The following is an 18,558-nucleotide window of genomic DNA, read 5'->3' on the forward strand; positions in this document are numbered from 1 at the left end:
ACAACTTTAAAGGCGATTTTCTCAATATTTTTTGCACCTTCAGATTTTATGGTCATTTTTATGGGTCAGAATTATTATTATTTTTTTATGCCCAAAATCATTAGGATATTAAGATTGTTTCATTATATAATATATCAAAACTTTTTTCTTTTTTTTATTAGTAATATCCATTGCAAAGAACTTCATTTAAACAACTTCAAAGGCGATTTTCTTAATATTTAGATTTTTTGCACCTTCAGATTTTATGGTCATTGAATGGGTCAAAATTATTGATTTTTCTTTTATGCCCAAAATCATTAGGATATTAAGATTATGTTCCATTATATAATATATCAAAACTTAATTTTTTATTAGTAATATGCATTGCTAAGAACTTCATTTAAACAACTTTAAAGGCGATTTTCTCAATATTTAGATTTTTTTGCACCCTCAGATTTAAGATTTTCAAATAGTTGTATCTTAGCCAAATATTGTCCAATCCTAACAAACTTATTTATTTAACTTTGAGATGATGCATACATCTCTATATCGAAACATTCTCACTTACGACTTTTGTAGTCCAGGGTCACATTTGTTACTATAAAATGTCTTGTTTATAAAGGAAATGCACATCGTTGGTGGTTGAAACTCACTAAAACAGAAAAAAAAAAAAAAATCGGGAGTATGTCTTTCTTTTGCATGTAAGTATATTTATATAGACGTTTTGACTACATTTCTGCACGCGCAAAAGTTAATTAATCGCGAAAGTTTTACCCGCTGTTACCATAGCAACCCGACAAGCGATTTTTGTAACGCTTATTATCGAAATCATATAAACTACTGGCATGACTTACAACTATTTAAAAATAAATAGCATACCAGAGAAATTTGTATTGTATTTGTATTCTTCATCGCGAAAGTTTAAGTTTAAAGGTTTAAAATGTAAAAAAAAAAAAATGTTTGAACTAATAAATTCAAATGTGAGCTAATCTAATAAATGTCTGTTAAAAGAGCTATTATTTATTATCCATATCAGCAACTCGGGCTCCTAAAATATAGCCTATAGACTGAATATGTCTCATTACTTTTGTAGGAAATTGGTTTTCACGTTTATAAACGCGTGTTCGTCTTTAAATTAATCTTGAATTATTAGTAGCAATCGTATCAGAATTGTATTTGGATATTAATGCACGGATATATAATAATATGTGACCCTGGACCACATAACAAGTCATAAGGGTCTGTTTTTTAAAACTGACATTTATACATAATCGAAAGCTCAATAAATACGCTTTCCATTGATGTTTGGTTTGTTAGGATAGGACAATATTTGACTGAGATGCAACTATTTGAAAATCTAGAATCTGAGGGTGGAAAAAAAAATCTAAATATTGAGAAAATCGCCTTTAAAGTTGTCCAAATGAAATTCTTCGCAATGCATATTACGAATCAAAAATTAAGTTTTGATATATTTACTGTAGGAAATTCACAAAATATCTTCATGGAACATGGTCTTTTCTTAATATCCTAATGTTTTTTGGCATAAAAATAATTTTTGACCCATACAGTGTATTTTTTGCTATTGCTACAAATATTTTAGATTTGTTGTCCAGGGTCACAAATATGAGCTAATCTATAAATGTCTGTTTGAAAAGCTATTATTTATTATCCTCATCAGTCCGAGAGAAGCAGTTCGGGTTTCTAAAAATAAAACTTCAATGGCTGTAAAAACAGACTATACACTAAATATTCCTCCTAAAGCATCGAAATTTGTTTTCACATTTATAAAGCGTGCACGTTGCATTACTAGACAATCGTGTAAGAATTGGATTAGGAAATGAATGCACGGATCTATAATAATATGCAATTGCTTTTCTCAAAATACATGCGCTACAAAACAACAGTAAATGTACGAAATTAAAAAAAGACCAGGAGGTTTTTAAAACATTGGCTTGTTAAATAATTTATTGATAATACAAAGTTTTTTCTTCCGTCCTCACGGAAGCAATAATATTCTCTTCGTCAATATTTATGTCCATCTTTGTGTATTTTCTCCGTGTTGTGAGGTAAAACATAAACTCCAGCGGCCAAAAAGGACATTATTAAAACAAATTCTATTCACATCATTTACAGCACTGGCACTTCTTTATACACTTTGTGTACCTGTTTCCAAAAAAAAAAAAAAGTGAAACTTTTAGGCGGAAAATGCGTAGTTATTCTTCGGCGATCGAAGACAAAAATGATCTTAATGAAGATGAGGAGGAGGAGGGTGGATGAAGTTGGCACGTCTTCGTGATGCTTCAATATGATAATTTACTCAGTAAAAAATATATATACATCTCACGTCCACTTCTAACTGTACAACCGCATTCAGAGCAAAGCAAAAGCAGCGTGAACAGTGTGTTTATACCCTGCTTAATTCTGCCTCGGTTCTCCATTAGAATCTGAAGCAGATCATCATCTTCATGATGATGATGAAGAGTCTTTTCGCTCAGTATCATCACAAAGTGTCCGAGCTGTTGCTGCAGGGGCTGATGAGGGACAGGTTACTCGTCTTGTGCTTTTTTAACAGTCTCGTGATTTTCTCGTCGTCGGAGTTCGGGTCCAGAGGTTTGTTATATTCATCATCTTCCTCGTTGTCCGAGCTCTCCTTCATCTTCTCCGTCTCCGAGTCGTGTTTCTTTTTAGCCGTGGCCATTTCAGCCGCGTGCCGCTTCCGCCATTTGGTTCTTCTGTTTTGAAACCAAACCTGAGAAAGAAAAAAAGACGCTTTAGTGCACTGTCCATATCCGTGACCAATTATTAGCCTATTCATTTTTTAATGCAATAGTTACATGTAAGTTCAACTAAATTAAACCAAGCAAAAATGCATGCACTCTTAAAAAAAAAAAAAAAAAATGCTGGTTTGTTTCAATCCAACTTTGGGTCAAATATGGAGTAACCCAACTGTTGGGTTAAATTTTTCAATTAAACACTAAAGTTGGGATATTCCACATTTGACCCAAAGCATAGCGTGCGAGCAACCTAATTGATTAAAATCATTTCAGATTGGCCAGATAGTGTGTAAATATACGGTCTAGCTGTTTGCAGTGCTGTGCAATATTGAAACCAAAACTATTTAAAAAATGCATAACCCCAATAATTTTCATTTCAACATTATAAATGAATGCATCGAGGTTTGCTTGTTTACAACCTCATATCATACAACTGACAGCGACTTTCGCAAATAAAATAACCTTAGCGTGCTCTCACGCTGTTTGCATTGAGAAACCAAAAGTCTAACCTCAAAATTAATCTTAAAAATTAATAAAAACCGCTTGTATTTACCTTGACTTGACTTTCGGTCATTCCCAGGGAATATGCGAGTCGAGCTCTCTCTGGACCAGCAAGATATTTGGTCTGTTCGAAGGTTTTCTCCAGAGCGAAAATCTGCTGTCCCGAAAAAGTTGGTCTGGAGTGTTTCTTCTTTCCATCCTTGTCCAGCATCATATTTGCCTGAGCTGAAGAAAAAAAATAAGACACGGGTTAGTTCAAATAAACCCGAAAACCGAGACACTATTTGACGCTATTTGCGAGTGAATAGTTGTCAAACACTGATATTCCAACAATTTGAGCCTGCAAACCAACATATGCTCTTAAAAAATTAAAAACAGTTTCCAAAAGGGTCTATTTGCAGTAATGCCATAGAACCGTTTTCATTTTCACCTTTGAGTGAACAGTTCCTGGAAGAACCACTTTGAAGAACATTTTACAAATCTAAATCTTTTTCGACTTTGCATGCAAATAACCTTTTATTTTTAAAAGTGTAAGCCAGTTTGCAAAACTCACCCGGACAGGGAACCCGCGGATCTCTCCAGGGCGAGCCCTGCATCATCCCCGGCCAGAATATGGGCGCCCTCCCGGGCAACTCCGTTAGCGGTTTGGGGTACCGAGACACGGCCGCCGGGTTGAAGTACATCCCCGCTGAAGTGGCCAAGCCGTTGATCCTGGGAAACCCCGAGAGCAGCTGTCCGGCGGTGGTGATGGGTCTCCCCAAGATATCGCTAATTCCATGTGGCGTTCCCAGCGGGATCTGAGAGTTCAGGCAGCCGAGGGACGGAGCCTTGAAGCCCGCGGGGTTCTGCAGAGCGTACGGGAATAAAGACGTCTTCATCTCGGTCATGTTATGCAGCGCAGCCAGTGGAGTGCTGCCCAGGACGAAAGCACTCTGCCGGTTACTATCCATCTGCCCGACAGCTAACATTGGTGCGCCTGAACCACAGGATAAACCGCGAGGAAAGAAAGTTCGAAGCAAGAAAGTTGAGCGACCACAACTTGACAACTCATCCGCTAAAACTGGAAGATTCAACCGGAAAGTTTCAACCCATGCGAAAGAGTTTCAAAAGCGTCCCGAAGGAGAATCCCGATGAGAATCCCGATCTCACGCCCGCTCTGAGTGCTGCGATCACCCGCATCTGATGCGCCGTTCTCCGGTCAATGGACTCCAGCGGCGATGACTAGCAGATAACCGCACCGCCACCTGCGAACGCGTATCTCCCATTGGAAGACGCTAAGTGACGCTACGCTCTGATTGGACGACGCGAGCGGCGTATTTGCATACCAAGCCGCACTCCATCAAGCTCGTATTGTAGCGGCATTAATGACGCGTCGCACTGTAGCAATCATTGTTTCGACATTTGACACAATAGACGCGTTTACTTTATGACGCTGGCAGAGTAAGTACATTAACTTCCATGCAACTAATAACGCTATTTTTAGTTTATTTACAAGTCGATTATATTCCGTTTCGTTCAGAACGAATATTTAACACTTATTAAGTGAGGAAAACCTGACACCATTGTGGTATTTATATATAGTTAAAATGGGTGATTCGATTTTATTAAAACTTCATAACACGCTTATTTAATAGCGAACATAAATATGCATACTCAAATATTAGAATGAGTTTTTATTACTGAAAATATCGCTCACAGTTTTAGCGCAAACACCTAGACGTTTACAAACTTAATCGGCCTTGTTGTTAAAAATAGCATAATCATCTAAAACAGGCTTAAGTGACATTTACATTTTAAATTTAGACTTATTTGTTCCTCAACAGAATTCTATTAAACTCTGATGCTGATCATATCTAACCCATTGTTAACAAGACATTTCTCCTGGTGTGATAACATCATTTATCTAAGCTAATATGTTATTATTTAGTGGACCTGACTGTAAATGAGCTAACTATATTTAGGCTACATGTAATATATATGACATCTTTAATGTGTGGTGGTGTGTTTTTTTCCGTGTATTGAATCAGAGACAGAGATCATCTGTTTAAGTGCAGCGTTTATGGATCACGGGTGAAATATGGCCCTCCTGAATTTAAAAGGGTTCAACATTATTTAGACCTTCATCAAAACGACGAGAAAGGAGAAATGCGCTCTTTGAAATATGACGATGACTTTACACTTTTGCAATTATTTATTTTTTATTTTTGTAGGCATGCTACGCTAACAAACAAACGAGTTAATTACGAACAATGTGTGTTTTGTGTCTATTATATACTGTCTTTACAATTAGGAAACGAATTTATTCATGCTATTTTAGTAAATTGGCCAAACCTCATGTAAACCTCATGTTTGTCACAGACGCTCAGAAACGGGTTGTCATCTTTTCCGTTGTGCAATTTTACTTCATTTGTAATTTCATCTGAATCTTATCATTGTAAAGTCGCTGTAAGTCATCTGGACTGTAATATAAATCTCAATCAGACTCATGACAGTAAAACTGCTGCTCTTCATCATTCACTGTCCATGCGCATTAAAACCACTGCAGTCTGTCAGGGAGCGAAAAAGCAAAAATTATTTTCATTTCAAGTTAAATGCACCTAATTATTATTATATTGCATTGATTTATTATTATTATTATTATTATTATTATTATTATTATTATTATTTCCCTTTATATTTTAGGTTCCGTCTGCAATCAAATCAAAGGGTTGATTATAATTGCATTATATTCAGATCATGAAGTTTTTGTAGACACAATGTATTTTATGCATTTTTGAAGAGTAAGTTTTTGCCTTAGGATGCAACATGTAAAATGACTTTATATAATCAAATATTTCACTGTATTAACTGTAATATAATCAGATGAATTTGAAAAACAAACAATAAACCCGATTCTAAATCCTGCAATCCTGTAAGTGTATATTTTATTGAAAGCGCTTGGACACAAAACATAATATTTTCTACTATGCAGTATTTGCAACATTTGACTTTCTGCATTTCCGTATTGAAACATAAACTAATGATAATAAGTAGCAATCGGGATGTTTGCATGTAGTTTTTGGACGTCCTTTTTTTAGTTTTTTGGCAGAGCATTTTATAGTTGTTTTATAACCACGTTTTTAAATCAACGAATGTGTTAATGCATTAAAAATGAAACCCCATAACCTTTGTTGATTTAGTGCGAGACTCTGCATGCATTCATTTACAGGAAAACAGCGACATCTGCCGGTCAGAATTGAAGATGCACTTTATCATCTCGCAAAAGTATCATTTGAAGTCGGCACAGATTTGTACTGGTACTGTCTAACTATAATCTGATTATGTTTCCATAAACGGTTCTTTATCTTACATTAATAAAGCCTGCAATCTCTCTGGGATTCTGTCTTTCACATTGTCTCTGGAAAAACAGATGTTCTTTTTATGCCCACTTGAGAAAAAAAGTTATTTTTTTTTAAATTAAAATGATAGATAATTGCTATAGATAGATTGCATTATTATAATAATTGATTATAATTACAGAATAAATTCATTTTAGTTTACTACTCACATTGTAGCAAAGTAGTAGTAAAGATTATTTACTTGTTTTCAGTAAAAACAAGTCAAAATTAAGTGTGTTTTTGCTTGAAACAAGCAAAATAATCTGCCAATGGGGTAAGGAAAATAATCTTGTTCTTTGTTTGAAATAACATTATTTTTCTTACCCCATTGGCAGATTATTTAGCTTGTTCTAAGCAAAAAAAAAAAAAAAAAAAAAAAAAACACTTAATTTTGACTTGTTTTTACTGAAAACAAGAAAATAATCTTTACTTATTTAAAATCACAATTTATTATTATGATTTTAAAGGGTAAATGGTGTATTTGAACAACTAAAATGAGTAAAAACCACCCATACGATTATGTTAAAGTGTTTAGATTTTTATTCTATGATTATAATCAATAATTATAATAATTATTATATTAATTTTTTATTTAAATCATTTCTATCTTTTCATCAACTCATGATCTTTGCTATATATTAAAATGGTATTACCATCAGATACTTTACAATGAAGAGTTCCTCATCTCAGCAGTTTATCATCAGTAGAAAAAGTCTTGTTTTCTGAAAGACATATCAAAATTAAGTGATTTTTATCCTTGACAAAAAGAACAATCATCTGCCAATGGGGTCAGAATATATATAAAATAAAACTGTATTTTACACTTATTTTTCTGACCCTATTTGCAGACATTTTTTCTTGATTTGAACTTAAACTTACTCAGTTTTGACAATACTCAATATCTGATGTAATTTCGCTTTTGCTTTCTCAAGGAAATGTATCTTGATTTAAGAATGTTTGGATTTTTGTATCGGTAAACAAGATTAAAATATCTGCTGGACACTGCTGTTGGATTAAATACTGTACACATAAGAGCAATGACTGCATGGTCAAGCTTATGAAAATACAGATATTTGAGCCTAAAATTCAAGATATGAGGGCAAATATGGCTCTCTTATTATATTTATATTATATGATGTAGTTTAGCAAGAATGCTGTTTTTCGACAATATCTGCACAACTGCAAATGTGAAAAAGTGATTTTATACAACAGTGCAATAATCAAGAAGTTCATATTCTGTTGCATTTTAGACACAATATTCTTATCTCCAATTAAAGTCGTGCATCTCTGATCAACACAGCAATTGAGTGAGTCATCTTTGAATGAATCAGTCGTTTGAACAAATCTGTTGAACGAATGATTCAGTGACTCACATTTATGCATTGCCATACATCAAAATATTTCTTTCTAAAGTAACTTTTTTGTAAGGTCTATTTAATGGATTTTAGATAAAACTGATGTGTGGTTAATTAGATTAATCAGACTTTTTTTTTAGTTTTTTACACGTGTTCAAGGGTGAATCAGATTATTCATAAAATGACTTGTACTTTTTAGTTGATTTAACTTAAAATTTTAATGCAGCTGCTAAACTTAAGTTTTTAAGTTGCAACTGGTGAAAACTTTTTACAGTGTACCCATATATTATTTTGCTCATGTTTTTGTACATTTTTGAAATCATATTTTAAAAATATAAATTTAGGGTATATGTTAAAAGAACTTAAATATATGTTTTGCCCTTCATATATTTAATTAGAAGACAACACATTCACATATGTTACATTTGATGAAAAACATTGTTTGTTGTCCATAAAATGTGTAAACATAAAACACATCTTAATAAAAATCAGCAAACAACATACTTTACAAAATAAAAAAATCAAGTTCATGTGTATAGCACTTTTCACAATACAAATGATTGCAAAGCAGCTTTACAGAAAATTAAAGTAAAAAAAAAAAAAAAAAAAATATATATATATATATATATATATATATATATATATGCTGCAATATGTTTCAAAATATATTTGTGAATGTTTTCTACACTGTAAAAAGTTTTCACCAGTTACAACTTAAAAACATAAGTTCAGCAGCTGCCTTAAAATTTTAAGTTAAATCAACTTAAAACTACTATTCACTTCAACTTACGACAATGCAATTAGTTAAAATGACTGTACTTTTATAAAGTCGTTTGAACAAATCTGTTGAATGAATGATTCAGTGACTCACATTTATGCATTGCCACACATCAAAATATTTCTTTCTAAAGTAACTTTTTTTGTAAGGTCTATTCAAAGGATTTTAGACAAAACTGATGTGTGGTTAATTAGATTATTCAGCTTTTTATTTTAACACGTGTTCAAGGGTGAATCAGATTCATTCATCCGCAGTTTTATCAATAATGAGATCCTGTCAAAGCTTGAACTGGAAAAGAAGCTTCATATCTCCATTATTACAGTATTTTACGATGTTATTGTAAATCAAATGACAGAAGACAAAACAGCAAACGTGTCCTATAACATTTCCATTTCTTTAAAAATTTTAATGAACATTGTTTAAAAGTAAATCCTACTCAATTTTCTTATATATTTGAGTTTATAAACAATGTTTAGACTATACTACTGCTGGTTGACATATCCTGTGAAATACAAAGATCTGGGAAATGAGCTCCAGTGTCAGCGTTTGGATTGGCGGACGGGCTTGTATTTGAGCAAAAGACCCAGAGACGTAAGACCAAACAGGAAGGTCTGAGCGAACCACAGCAAACGTGTGGATGTGCTGTCAATGCCTTTATCACTGTAGACACAAACACAAACACTGATCAATACACTCCTGCATTTGTTTAGTCACAAACATCTGAATCGTCCTCTATCATTTATATATTCTTCTCATTTACATAGAAAAATGTTCATTCTGCTCAAAGTATAAAGGCGAGACACTGCAGGTGAATAGGGTAAAAACTTTTACTATTAGTTATCACTTACCCTTGATAATTGCAAACATTTTTTGTATTACAAATTTTCTAAAATGTCAGGTTTAAATATGCAAATTAGGCATTTTTGCATTAATTTGCATACAATTCTAGTACAAAAATCTAAACACTGTCTGGATGCAATCGTTTTTCAAAATTTATTATTATTTTTTTTTTTCAAAATATTTCAAAAGTTTTTTCTTTTTGTCACTCCATAATTTAGAAAATACTTAGAACAGACAGATATTTTCACAATTCTGTGTGGAATAAAATGTTGTATATAATCAAGCAAATTATTTATGAACAAATCCTTCTGTAAAAACCTTCAGGATATAGACAGGAATACAAATGTAAAGTCTGGTGTGTGTAAGTGCTACTGAAGTGAAGATTTTTAGCTCAGTATAGGAGAAAAAACTCATTTTGAGAAAACGGCCTTCAAAAATCTGTACTGTAATTGAAATCTATCGACACAAATAGATAAAGTGCTATGCAAAAAGCCCAAAATCTCAAACTTGACAGGTGAATCTAAAAACTGTTTTACAGATTTAAGATACAATAGTAGTTTTTATTAATACTTTTAATAAGTTTTTTTTTTCCATTTTCATTTTAGTTGAAGTTTTACTAACTTTGTTGTGTTTTTTATTCTTTTTTTAGTTTATTTATTTTATTACATCAAGTTAACCCCAATTTTTGTGATATCAACTTCAAATTTGGAACATAACTTTTATTTTATAGCAATTTCAGGTGCAACTTATTTTATAAAGTATCTATTTTATAATAAATAAAATGTGTATACTACATTATCTTTGCTCCAAACTTAAACTTCTACAACTCTTTTATACTTGCTTTTTTACTTAGCCATAAACTGCTGTCTTCTTTAAAAAGAGACCAACTTTAGGTCTGTATTCCAAAGTGTTCAGGAATTACAACCATGTTATTACAATCATTGATTAAAAAAAAAAAGTGTATTTATACCCCAAGGGGCGACGTATCCTGGAAGATTCAAACATTAAAATAAAAAGTTTTTTGTATTATTTGAGTCCCAAAAAGATGAAAAATAGCAATAAATTAATTTTCTCATGTATCTTTATGGTAGCACCCATTTTAGGGTTAAAATAAACGAAAATGTTAAAATATACTTTGGCAACTGGCAGAAATAAAACACTATTTCTATAATAACACTGAATATTGTCATCTCTGAAATTAAAAAAGTTGAATTTTTCACCAATTTTGTGTTAAAAAAGTTTATCAGTCTAAACAAATACGAGTTATTAAAGAGTTAATTCATCTCACTGGAAATGTAAATCAGGTTGAGAGCATTGCAATGTAGTATACAAAATTCCTTTGGCAAATGTAGCAAACAAATAATAGTAATTTATCCCATACTTTCAGTAAAGTTACATAATATGTGACCCTGGACCACAAAACCAGTCATAAGGTTAAATTTGACAAAACTGAGATTTATACATCATATGAAAGCTCAATAAATAATCTTTCTATTGATGTATGGTTTGTTAGGATAGGACAATATTTGACTGAGATACATCTATTTGAAATCAGAAATCTGAGGGTGCAAAAAAATCAAAAATACTGAGAAAATCACCTTTAAAGTTGTCCAAATTAGGTTCTTAACAATGCATATTACTAATCAAAAATTACTTTTTGATATGTTTACAGTAGGAATTTTACAAAAAAATCTTCATGGAACATGAACTTTACTTAATTTCTTAATGATTTTTGGCATAAAAGAAAAATCTAAAATTTTGACCCATGCAATGTATTTTTGGCTATTGCTACAAATGTACCCCAGCGACTTAAGACTGGTTTTGTGCTCCAGGGTCACATATATCAGTGACAGTAAGAACAACATCCACAAATCTGACAGTCTGGACTGCCACCGTGTGGTGGAAAACATGAAAAACACAAGGGGTCTTACCAGCAGATCTTTAGCGCAAGCAGAGCCTCACACACATGGATGGCCAACATCAGAAACCATCTGAAACACAACAAACATCATCAGCGTCAGCTCTGAACTCAGCACATTAATGATGTTTCTCACTCACCCGTAATACACCACAGGATAAAGATAGTCCATGAAACGCCTGGCCAGAGCACCGAGGGGGCCCAGAATGCCATACGGGACGTCCTGAGGCCAAAACGCCATGCACTGAAAAACAAAGAAAACACAATCACCCTTGTGTGACCTTATGGACATTTTTGTCCATTTCAGTTTAGTTTTTTGTTTATTCAAGTGTGCCTAAATTAATGCCAACTGCATACATTTTGGCTCAGGTGTTTATTTTTATTGAAATTTTAATATTTCACCCTCATTTCCTTCAAAAAAAAAAAAAAAAAAATCAATTTTACCCTCCGTACAAAAAATACTCACACTCAGGACCTTAAGGACAAAAATGGCAATTTTTTAACCCAGGGCCATTCGACTATAAAATGATGCAATATTTGCTAATAGGCATTCATTCTGTCGGCAAGGCTTCAAATTTGACATTTTTACCATTTTTTACTAGATTGTGCCATTTTTTGTCAAATTTGGCATTTAAGAGAGTTTGCATGTGTTAACTAAAAATTTAATGTGTGTAATTATTAGTGTTTTTTTTTTCTCCAATTAAATGTTATATTGACCAAATTCTATGTTTTCCATATTAATTCTCTGGATTTTATTTGAATTGTTTAATTAAAGTTTAATAATCAAAAGCATCTTTAACTAATAATTTATTATTATTATTATTTGTGTGCTTATTCCTTTAAAATAATGTTTTAGTTTTTCTGTGGGTGCTGTAACAGTGTTATGGCAAACTTAAAAAAATAAATAACAATAATAATGTTTTAATAATAAATTTATTAGTATTACAAATATTATTACGTTCATTAATACAAGATATATATATATATATATATATATATATATAATATGTATTTTAGTCTCTTTTTTTTTTTATAAGTTTATGTACAGATTAATTCATTTATTTTATACCTTTTGTAAGTAAAATAATATTTTTATCTTTTTTATTTCTTATTATTTCTTTTATCAAACTGTCCAAAAAAAATTGCTTGGACATCTGAGATGCAAAAGCAACTTTTTCCACCTTTGACCACTAGATGTCATCAGTGTGCAACGTGTTGAAAAGCTTCGAGTAATGTACGTTTTTATGATACAGTTGAGGGGAATGCTTCGGTGCTTCGAAAAGCTTCATTTTCCCATCACTACTACAAAGTTCAAATAAAACGTGTCGTTTCTTCTTTTTCTCCCAAAGATGAACCCCGGCTGGCTGGCCATCGGTCCCTTCATCTGAGTCAGACTTAACCTTGTTTGTAGTCGTCTTCTAGGTTTAGGCTAGAAGGGATACAGCTCTGGCTAATGGGCATGCGCACATTAATCTAACGTTAGAACATTTTGTTTCGTCTCGTTTTCGTCAATGACATTTTAACATAGATTTTATTTTGTAAACCACATTTAGTCTCGTTTGTATTCGTCAACGATATTGCATGATACATTTAATTATAGCAGGGTTTCTGCAGATATGAACAAGTGAAATTTAAGACTTTTTAAGACCTTTTTAATACCACCTTATATCAAATTTAAGACCTAAACCTGTAATGGAAATAGATATTATATTACATGCATATATGTAATATTTAATGTGTTTAATGTAAAAAGTAAACAGAATTTCATGGCTGTCATAAATTATATTTATTACTACGATATACAGTGAACTTTTCATATCAGCAGATACTATTCCACACAAAATATTCCCATAACAGTACCACTAGAAATATCTGATGTAAAAAAATATTCTGAAGCAATATTTTCATCAGTGCTCTATTAGCTTTTACATCTTAAATCTGCATATTTGATTTACCTTTATAAAGGCCTTTTTTTTTTACTTTTGAAATGTAGGCTATGCATTACCTTTGAAATTTATTTTATGAATTTATCAGTAAATTCTAAATGGCTGTTAGCAGTGAGATTACATAACTTACACTGCAAAATTAAAAGTGAGATTAATGTTTTAAATACATTTATTGATTTATAAATATATAAATTAGAAATGTTGGGTGTGGAGGCATACTTTTAAACACACTAAACGTGATATTATTTACTTTATATGCTGAATGAGATCTCATTCTTTTGACAGCAGCAAGTACTTATTATAAGTAATATTTGACAGAAGTTTGGTTTTCCCCAGTCGTTGTTAAGATACGTTTAGCCACGTTAAAGCGTTTTTTTTTGTAATGGACTAGGGGAGCAATTACTTTATATGCTGAATAAGAGCTCGCTCTTTTGACAGCAGCAAGTATTTATTATAAGTAAAATTTGACAGGAGTTTGGTCTTCCCTGGTCGCTGTTGAGGTAAGTTAAACCACGTTAAGCTTTCCTTATAATGGGCTTCTATGGGGGAGAAAACGATTAACGTGATATTATTCACTTTATCTGTGGAATAAGGGCTTGTTCTTTTGACAGTAGTTAGTGTTTGTTACAAGTAAGGTTTGACAGAAATTTTGGGTTTCCTGGTCGTTTTTACGTACGTTAAGCCACGTTAAGCGTTTTTCACGTTAAGCGTTTTAGAACGTCCATCTTTCTTGCCTTTCGATGCTTCGCTAGTTGTTTTTGTCACTTCAGTTTTAATCAGGCGGTTTGTTCGGTTTGGCAAGTAAAAAAAAAAACATTTTAAAAGTATCTCGAAGGCTGGCGGTCAGCTAGCTCGACCTATATTTATTATTATTATTGAGAACATTATATACAGAAAAGGGTAGTTTGACCTGTATTCTGCTACTGCAACTCTGTCTGAAGACGCAGTAACTTCCACAGAGGGAGAAAAAAATCTACAGTTGTTAGTAACTGGCCTTAGCCAAACCCTATATTCAGTTTTTTCAAGCTAAGTATCGCTAAGTATCACTAACTTGCACTTCCCCATAGCTAAAAAGTTAAATCCATTTTACTTCTGCGGTACAATCCGAGAGAGACTCGTGCCAATAACAGAAAGCTGATTGGCTATTGCATGTTGGTCTCATTTGTAGTTTAAATACAGCAAATTATATTTGGAATAGTGAAATAAAGAACTACAACACCACAAGAACAACAAAAAGAGAATTTAAATGAGCATTAGAGGTAGCGTTACATGGACATCGGAAAAATAAGACCTGTGTGAAATTATTTAAGACCTAGAACAGCGAATTTAAGACTTTTTAAGGCCTAAAATTTTGATTTTTAAATTTTAGACTTTTTAAGACTTTTTAAGACCCCGTGGAAACCCTGTATAGTCATCGTCACATGACCAGCATTTACGTTTTGTCTTGTCACGATTTTGTAACGTGAAAAAGGTTCGTTGACGACAATATTTAGTCAAAATTTTCATTAACAAAAGCAACACTAGAGAGAGGGTATTGAATGATGCCCTGGGTTGGGTTAAAAGCCTCAAAAATGGGATTCATTTTTAAATTTGATGATAGAATGTACAAGATTTGAAAGCTGAGGCTTTGTTTCTTATCAGACATAAGAGAGCACAAAACTCTTTGCGATTATTGGATGGGAGGTGCGCTACAAATAATGTTTTGGTGTAGAGAAAAACTGCAGATCTGGCAACCCTGGCTTGAACTATGTGTGATTCATAGGGTTAAAAAGAGCCTGCTTTAATTTAGCTATTTTTAACTGTTAATGCCTTGTCATGTTCATTTTGGCAGCTCTTAATTCAATAGACATTTTCTTCACACACATGATTTTCCTGATCATCAGCTGATTTCCGATACCGATTATGGCCAATTATTATTGGCCAATACATCGGTGGCAGTGCATCTCAAATTTTTAGTCTTTCTGCAATCTTTCTCGTCCTGTAAGAGGTTGAAATGAGTTTCAGTAAAGACTGCAAAGACTGCAAGTAATGCCAGTGTTTCCCCTACCATTATCTTAAGGGGCCGCCCCCCTTGAATGTCAAGTTCATTTTATTTTTGATATAGCGTCAGATCACAATAGAAGTCATTAAGGTTATCTTTCCTATAGAACAGGGCTATACATTGTTCTTTTATTAAACAAACTAAATTGCCTTGTGTTATTTATCTTATTTACACGAAGGCATGTCATTTCTGTCTTTACATGATCGCGTGTTTACAATGTCTCATCTGCGAAAACACAGACGGGATCGCGGACTCCATTCATAAAAACCGAATCTACTATAGCGCGAAATGCCACGTAAATTCGTCGATTTTTGGATTAATAAATCAAAAGTTGGTCTGTTACTTCATTCAAATCGCGATATGGACTAGTGTCTGTGAAAACTGAAATGCAAAAAGACCGTTTCAATATGAATCCTGCATGCTCCGTTTGCCTCTGTATGTATGAATGGTGGAGACGCGCTTTTACTACACGCATATACTGAAGCACACGTGACGCTCCCGCTAATTTTGGGCATTTGCATCTCGCATGAACAGATAAACTCAATATCCAAAGCTGCTGTGAGTGTCACTTTTACCGTTTCATTTGAGAAAACTAGCATCATAACATGCTGTACACACACAGAAACTTCAAGGCAACCTGTCAAAATAAAAGTAACATGTAACAGAACATTAGTCTTTGTATTACTTTTGTACAGTATAATGTAGTTGTTTATATATTCCTATTTAAATAATTGACATGAAACAATATATATGATAAAAATAAATATAGCAAGATTAACCACTTAATTGTAGAAAAAATACTACAATTATTATTTAAATGTTAAATTATTATTATTTATTGATTTTAACAGTAAACCTCTGTTTGTTTGCCAAAAATTAAAAGGGTTTATTTTTCATTTGATTAAAAATAAATAAATGTTTATACTTTTAATTTGATTATGAGAAAAAATAATACACACAAGAATTAAAAAAAAAAAAAAAGCAAAAGTTGGTAGAGCCCTATTGTTCAAAATGTTAAAATAGAGAGTTTTGGACTTATTTTTCCACTGAATAAGTCTATAATAATGTTTTCGTTATTTCACAAAGTAGGGTAAAGTACCGGGGGAAAAAAAGTAACGTTGGCTACCGGCACCCAACCCCCTAAGCCCCCCCCCAACACTGGAAACCTAGGGGAAACACTGAATGCATTACTTTTTAATTTACATGAAAATATCTGAGTTACCCCCCCCCCCCCCATTTATCGCTTAAAAGCTTTCGTCATTGAAAATTATGACTAAATATCGTCGTTTACAAGCCTTTATCATGTGACGAAAACGAGACAAGACAAAACGTAAATGCTGGTCATGTGGCGATGACTGTAATAAAATTTATAATGCAATATCGTTGACGAATAAAAACGAGACTAAATGTGGTTTACAAAATAAAATCTATGCTAAAGTGTCTTTTTATTTTAGTTGACGAAAATTAGACGAAACGAAATGTTATAATGCTAGATTGATGCGCACTTGCCCAGTAGCCAGAGCTGTATCCCTTCTAGCCTAAACCTAGAAAACGACTACAAACAAAGTTAAGTCTGACTCAGATGAAGGGACCGATGGCCAGCCAGCCGGGGTTCATCTTTGGGAGAAAAGAAGAAACGACACACATTTTATTTGAACTTTTTAGTAGTGATGGGAAAATTATAGGGATGCACCGAATATTCGGCCACCGAAAAATTTCGGCCGAAAATGGCCCAAAAGTGCATTTTCGGTTTTCCGCTGAAAGATTTTTATCACCAAAACGACACGACCGAAACAGAAACCGCAGCCTGCACTTGCTTGTCTTAAGCAACACGTCTGCGGTGTGGACGTAATTCAGTATATGTGAGAAAGACCCACGGATAGCGATTTGCAAAACGTGTAAGTTAATGCCGAAATTTCAAGAGGGGTTGTGTCTGCAGTCGTGCGTGCAGCCAGTGATGAGAGCAGAGATCGACACAGATGTAGCTTTCAGTGAGTGAAAAACAATGGCTTTACATTGGTGTTACGTCGCAATATTTTACAGATATGTCTTTTCTATATACTGTATACAGTAACTTTCCCCAACACTGATGCTTACGTGAACATCATAAAAAACATGAATAATTATCTTTTTTAAATGTAACATTAAATCGTCAGATCGAAACCTATAAAAATCAAGCGTTTGACCATTTCTAAATACACATTCAAACGTAATTGCACTAATTGTAATATAAATACTAAGCATATTAGAACATGTTCTATTTTAAATGGTCATTTAGAGATCAAAATGATATGATTTAGTACAAAAAATCCCAAAACATTATTGATTAAGAGTTACAAGGAGAGTATGAGAACATATTAATGCTGTCTCTTTATCACTCCCCAGAATAAAGTGCTATTGTAAAGCATCTTCCTTTTTATGAAAACCGTTCGATCTGTTAGAAAAAAACAAAACAACGAACAGTCTGAAGATCTGGCACCAGTTAAAGTTAAGTTAAAATCAACATATTTAGTAATAATAATAATAATAGTTAGGCAAAGAGAAGCCAAATTGTATTTCTGACAGTCATTATTATGGAAAGTCGCATAGTTTCTGAAATTCACCTCAGGCGCTTCATCACGACTGAACAGTTCATTAAAGTTACGGCTTACCGTGTGAAGACACACATAAATTGTCACGACCACCATGCAGAAAGGGCTGGTTCTCTTGAAATACGAGCTACCGTCACTTTTGGCCATGATGAGTAATCAATAACTTACTAACTAACCAACTAAACTACTGTAAACCGCACTAGTCTCCTCTCAGCCTTTCTACGGTAAACCCGCCAGTCAGTTAGTAACCATGGAGACCAAAATAACGGTCGCGGATTTAAACCTCACAAAATAAAAGTCACGCATTTACAAAAGAAAACAAAAGAGTTTATTTTAAAATCTGATCAACTTTAATGGAGCGAATTTCACATCTAAAATAATAATTTTAAATAATCCATAATGATTTATAATTTTTTTTATTATAAGCAATGTTATTATTTTTTATTGTTATTATTACT

The 18,558-nt window shown here is 33.0% G+C and overlaps 2 protein-coding genes across 2 annotated transcripts; both read right to left on the reverse strand.

Annotated features, from left to right (window-relative positions):
* Positions 1–104: 104 nt before the first annotated feature.
* nkx6.2 (NK6 homeobox 2) lies at positions 105–6,456 on the reverse strand. The gene is made up of 3 exons (XM_073833615.1): positions 3,808–6,456; positions 3,307–3,479; positions 105–2,728 (listed from the first exon to the last, which is right to left on the reverse strand). Exons 1-3 carry the CDS (start codon positions 4,220–4,222, stop codon positions 2,480–2,482), a joined length of 837 nt encoding a protein of 278 aa, XP_073689716.1. The 5' UTR covers positions 4,223–6,456; the 3' UTR covers positions 105–2,479.
* A 2,847-nt stretch (positions 6,457–9,303) lies between these two features.
* On the reverse strand, positions 9,304–18,247 carry LOC141325781 (transmembrane protein 254-like). Its single transcript, XM_073834515.1, has 4 exons — positions 18,161–18,247; positions 11,663–11,766; positions 11,536–11,595; positions 9,304–9,424 (listed from the first exon to the last, which is right to left on the reverse strand). The coding sequence occupies exons 1-4, from the start codon at positions 18,245–18,247 to the stop codon at positions 9,304–9,306; spliced, it is 372 nt and encodes a 123-aa protein (XP_073690616.1).
* Between the last annotated feature and the right edge of the window lie 311 nt (positions 18,248–18,558).

The sequence above is a fragment of the Garra rufa genome, chromosome 2, assembly GCF_049309525.1.
Source record: "Garra rufa chromosome 2, GarRuf1.0, whole genome shotgun sequence".
Lineage (NCBI taxonomy): Eukaryota > Metazoa > Chordata > Actinopteri > Cypriniformes > Cyprinidae > Garra > Garra rufa.

Excerpts from the sequence above, each read along its gene's own strand:
- nkx6.2 (XM_073833615.1), bottom strand. The coding sequence starts at position 4,222 with ATGTTAGCTGTCGGGCAGATGGATAGTAACCGGCAGAGTGCTTTCGTC. Across the intron at positions 3,480-3,807 it reads TCCGCGGGTTCCCTGTCCGG|CTCAGGCAAATATGATGCTG; the intron begins GTGAGTTTTGCA and ends TTTTTTCTTCAG. Across the intron at positions 2,729-3,306 it reads TGACCGAAAGTCAAGTCAAG|GTTTGGTTTCAAAACAGAAG; the intron begins GTAAATACAAGC and ends TTTCTTTCTCAG.
- LOC141325781 (XM_073834515.1), bottom strand. The coding sequence starts at position 18,247 with ATGGCCAAAAGTGACGGTAGCTCGTATTTCAAGAGAACCAGCCCTTTC. Across the intron at positions 11,767-18,160 it reads TTTATGTGTGTCTTCACACG|TGCATGGCGTTTTGGCCTCA; the intron begins GTAAGCCGTAAC and ends TTTGTTTTTCAG. Across the intron at positions 11,596-11,662 it reads TATCCTGTGGTGTATTACGG|ATGGTTTCTGATGTTGGCCA; the intron begins GTGAGTGAGAAA and ends GTTGTGTTTCAG.